We start from the raw sequence: 2,500 nt of genomic DNA, 5'->3' as shown, positions 1-2,500 counted from the left end.
TGTTTGAACACTGTTCTGCTTATAATGTGTACGTTGTTGTTCATATCTCTTTATCTTTGCAGCTTTGGCAAGTATCCTCTGTTTTAACACCTCCACCACCGTACTTATCCCCTTCCTCCTGATATTGTATTTCTTTTCAACTTGTTCCATCTTCCCTCTTTTCCTTAACTCGAACCGTTTTATCCTTTCCGGCATTTTGATATCTTTCCTAATCCTTTTGATGAACAACAATGACAAAGCCAATTTGTTTTGTAATAAAAAAAGAAACAGAATTATTAAATCACTGAAATTTTTTTCTATTATGATCGATCATTAGGTGGGTTAGGTTTGTCCTACGTGTATCTTAGGATATGATATTTGATTATGAAATCCCCCTTTTCAAACACCCTATTCTGCAAAGAACATTCTTTCCAACCTCTTCCTGTCTTTCTGACACCTTCATAGTTCCATCCAGCCTTGAGTATCCATAGTTTCGAAGAATACAATAATCTTCAATGATGTCCATCATCTTGGTCATTTGGGAGAAAATCAAGACCTAAAGTATTACACACAACAAAGTGGTGGATGAGTTCTTTTACTTTCGCAAGGAAACAAGGTTTACTGGTGCTAGATGACCTTGTTTTGAATCTACATGTAACTCCTTTCACTTTGACTACGTTGTATCGATGCCAACTACTAAACTCACTTATGAGATTACCTTGTGTCCCCTCTCTTTAAGTTTTGGCAGCATTCTATCAAGAAGCAACATTTTACCACTACACGTCACCATGTCTTCATTAACCTTTCGTAGCAATGTGCCTTCTTCTAGAGGACATTCCAATAGATACGGGTGATTACAACACTTCCTGAGTAACATCAAGATGTTTGTCATGCGGATATTCAAGACTGAGGTAGGTGTACTAGGGCCAGGCGAGTTCCTGTGAACGAAAAAAAAATCATCGAATTAAATATACAACATATTAGAAATTTATCATTCTAAAAGCTACTGCCTAAAGAGAATCTTATATTATTGCCAGATGCAATATTACATGCAAACTGCCATTTTTCTTTTCCTCCTACTCTTCTTTTACTTCGGTCCAAGAGTTTGACAAAACTTTCAAACAAAAGTTATAACGCCGAGTTACACGTTTTCCTCCAATGAGGCAAAATTGTTACGGCTTGAGTGCAGCAAGGAAGGTAAAACATAATATGACAATGGGACTTGATGAATTAACTTAATTCTCCAAACAGTATTCTGCTTGTAATGGGCACCTGGCAAGAGGAAATACTATTTGTATGGAACAGTTCTTTACCTTAAATATGTAAAAATCAAGACAAATTGTGAACTTGGAGAGGAATTTAGTCTGTGGGAAAATGAAGATTGTATGCACCAGCGTTTTATCTTATTACTAACGTATTTTGGCCAATTCCATACAACTTACTATTACCTTCATTTTATATGTGAACACAATTTACATGTAGTATAATAATAATAAGAAGAAGAAGAAGAATTTAACAGCTGACTAGAATCGGAGTTAAGAATTTCTTTATCTGGCACATGAAGTTAAGGCTAGTATGAAAATGACAATAACGAACCTTTCACTGCGTTTGGCATGAAATTCCTGCAACTCTTCCTCATCAATATCGTCACTAAAAAAGATGTTGTAATTGACATCTTGCCTGCCTTTCCTCTTTGGCCGACCTGATTTACTTAATTCCACTGGAAGGTCTTTATCCTATTAAGAAATCATCCCACATCCATGAGAATCATCCTACATCTTGTTTGCATTGCAATAAGAGGAAAGTGCATAAGCTCAACAGAATTTTGTGTTTGTAACGGGAGGAAGGTGGTGGTTAGAAAGTTCACAGTTGTTTCAAAGTTAAATAGTAACTAACAGTGCACTGGAGCTCAAAGCATCAACCACACAAGTGTCTGAGGAGCTCAATAGCTCATGTAGAACTAACTGCAGCTAATCACTTACACACAGCTTGTCACCAACAATGTTGAGAATTGTTCCATCCAAAGCAGCCTTATATAAAATTTCCTGTTTTTGTGTCAGAGGCGCATAAACCAAAACTTCCTTCTTAGGAGGAAGACATAACTCAACATCTGCTTTAAGGCGTCTTAGCAAGAATGGTGTAAGAATCTAATAATGTCAAACAGAGAAACAAATTAATAGCATTTAGAAAGACACTCACAGTTTTAATTCATGGCATCTGATGTACTTACCCATTTCAATTATAACATAAAATAAAAGGCTATTGACACAAGCTATATTCAAGTTTGTAAGAGATTGCATGTCTTAAGTACAGGAAATCGTATGAACGTGAGTGCATTTCGTGTTTCCTGGGCTCGAGTGACGTCTTGAAAGTTCTCAAAATTGCACAAGCAAGGGAAGTGCAACTTGAGAACTTTCAAAATATCACGAGTTGCCATAAATCATAATACACAAGAAAGTCCATACAATTTTTAAAATTTAATCATAACCATTACTGCGTAAAAAGGGAAAATATGTAGATT

The 2,500-nt window shown here is 36.0% G+C and overlaps 1 protein-coding gene across 4 annotated transcripts in view; it reads right to left on the bottom strand.

The window, feature by feature from the left end:
* The window catches only part of LOC137997376 (lymphocyte-specific helicase-like), a 74,465-nt gene that overhangs the window by 16,148 nt on the left and 55,817 nt on the right, over positions 1-2,500 (bottom strand). For all 4 annotated transcript variants that reach the window (XM_068843327.1, XM_068843330.1, XM_068843328.1 and 1 more), the window contains 4 exons: positions 1,962-2,126; positions 1,576-1,715; positions 698-917; positions 416-535 (listed from right to left, as the gene is read on the bottom strand). In XM_068843327.1, coding sequence (XP_068699428.1) covers positions 416-535; positions 698-917; positions 1,576-1,715; positions 1,962-2,126 — 645 coding nt within the window. The remainder of the gene's footprint in view (positions 1-415; positions 536-697; positions 918-1,575; positions 1,716-1,961; positions 2,127-2,500) is intronic.

The sequence above is a fragment of the Montipora foliosa genome, chromosome 3 (genome assembly GCF_036669935.1).
Source record: "Montipora foliosa isolate CH-2021 chromosome 3, ASM3666993v2, whole genome shotgun sequence".
Classification (NCBI taxonomy): Eukaryota; Metazoa; Cnidaria; class Anthozoa; order Scleractinia; family Acroporidae; genus Montipora; species Montipora foliosa.
Note: the sequence above shows the minus strand (reverse complement) of the source record. Positions and strands in the feature narration are given on the sequence as shown.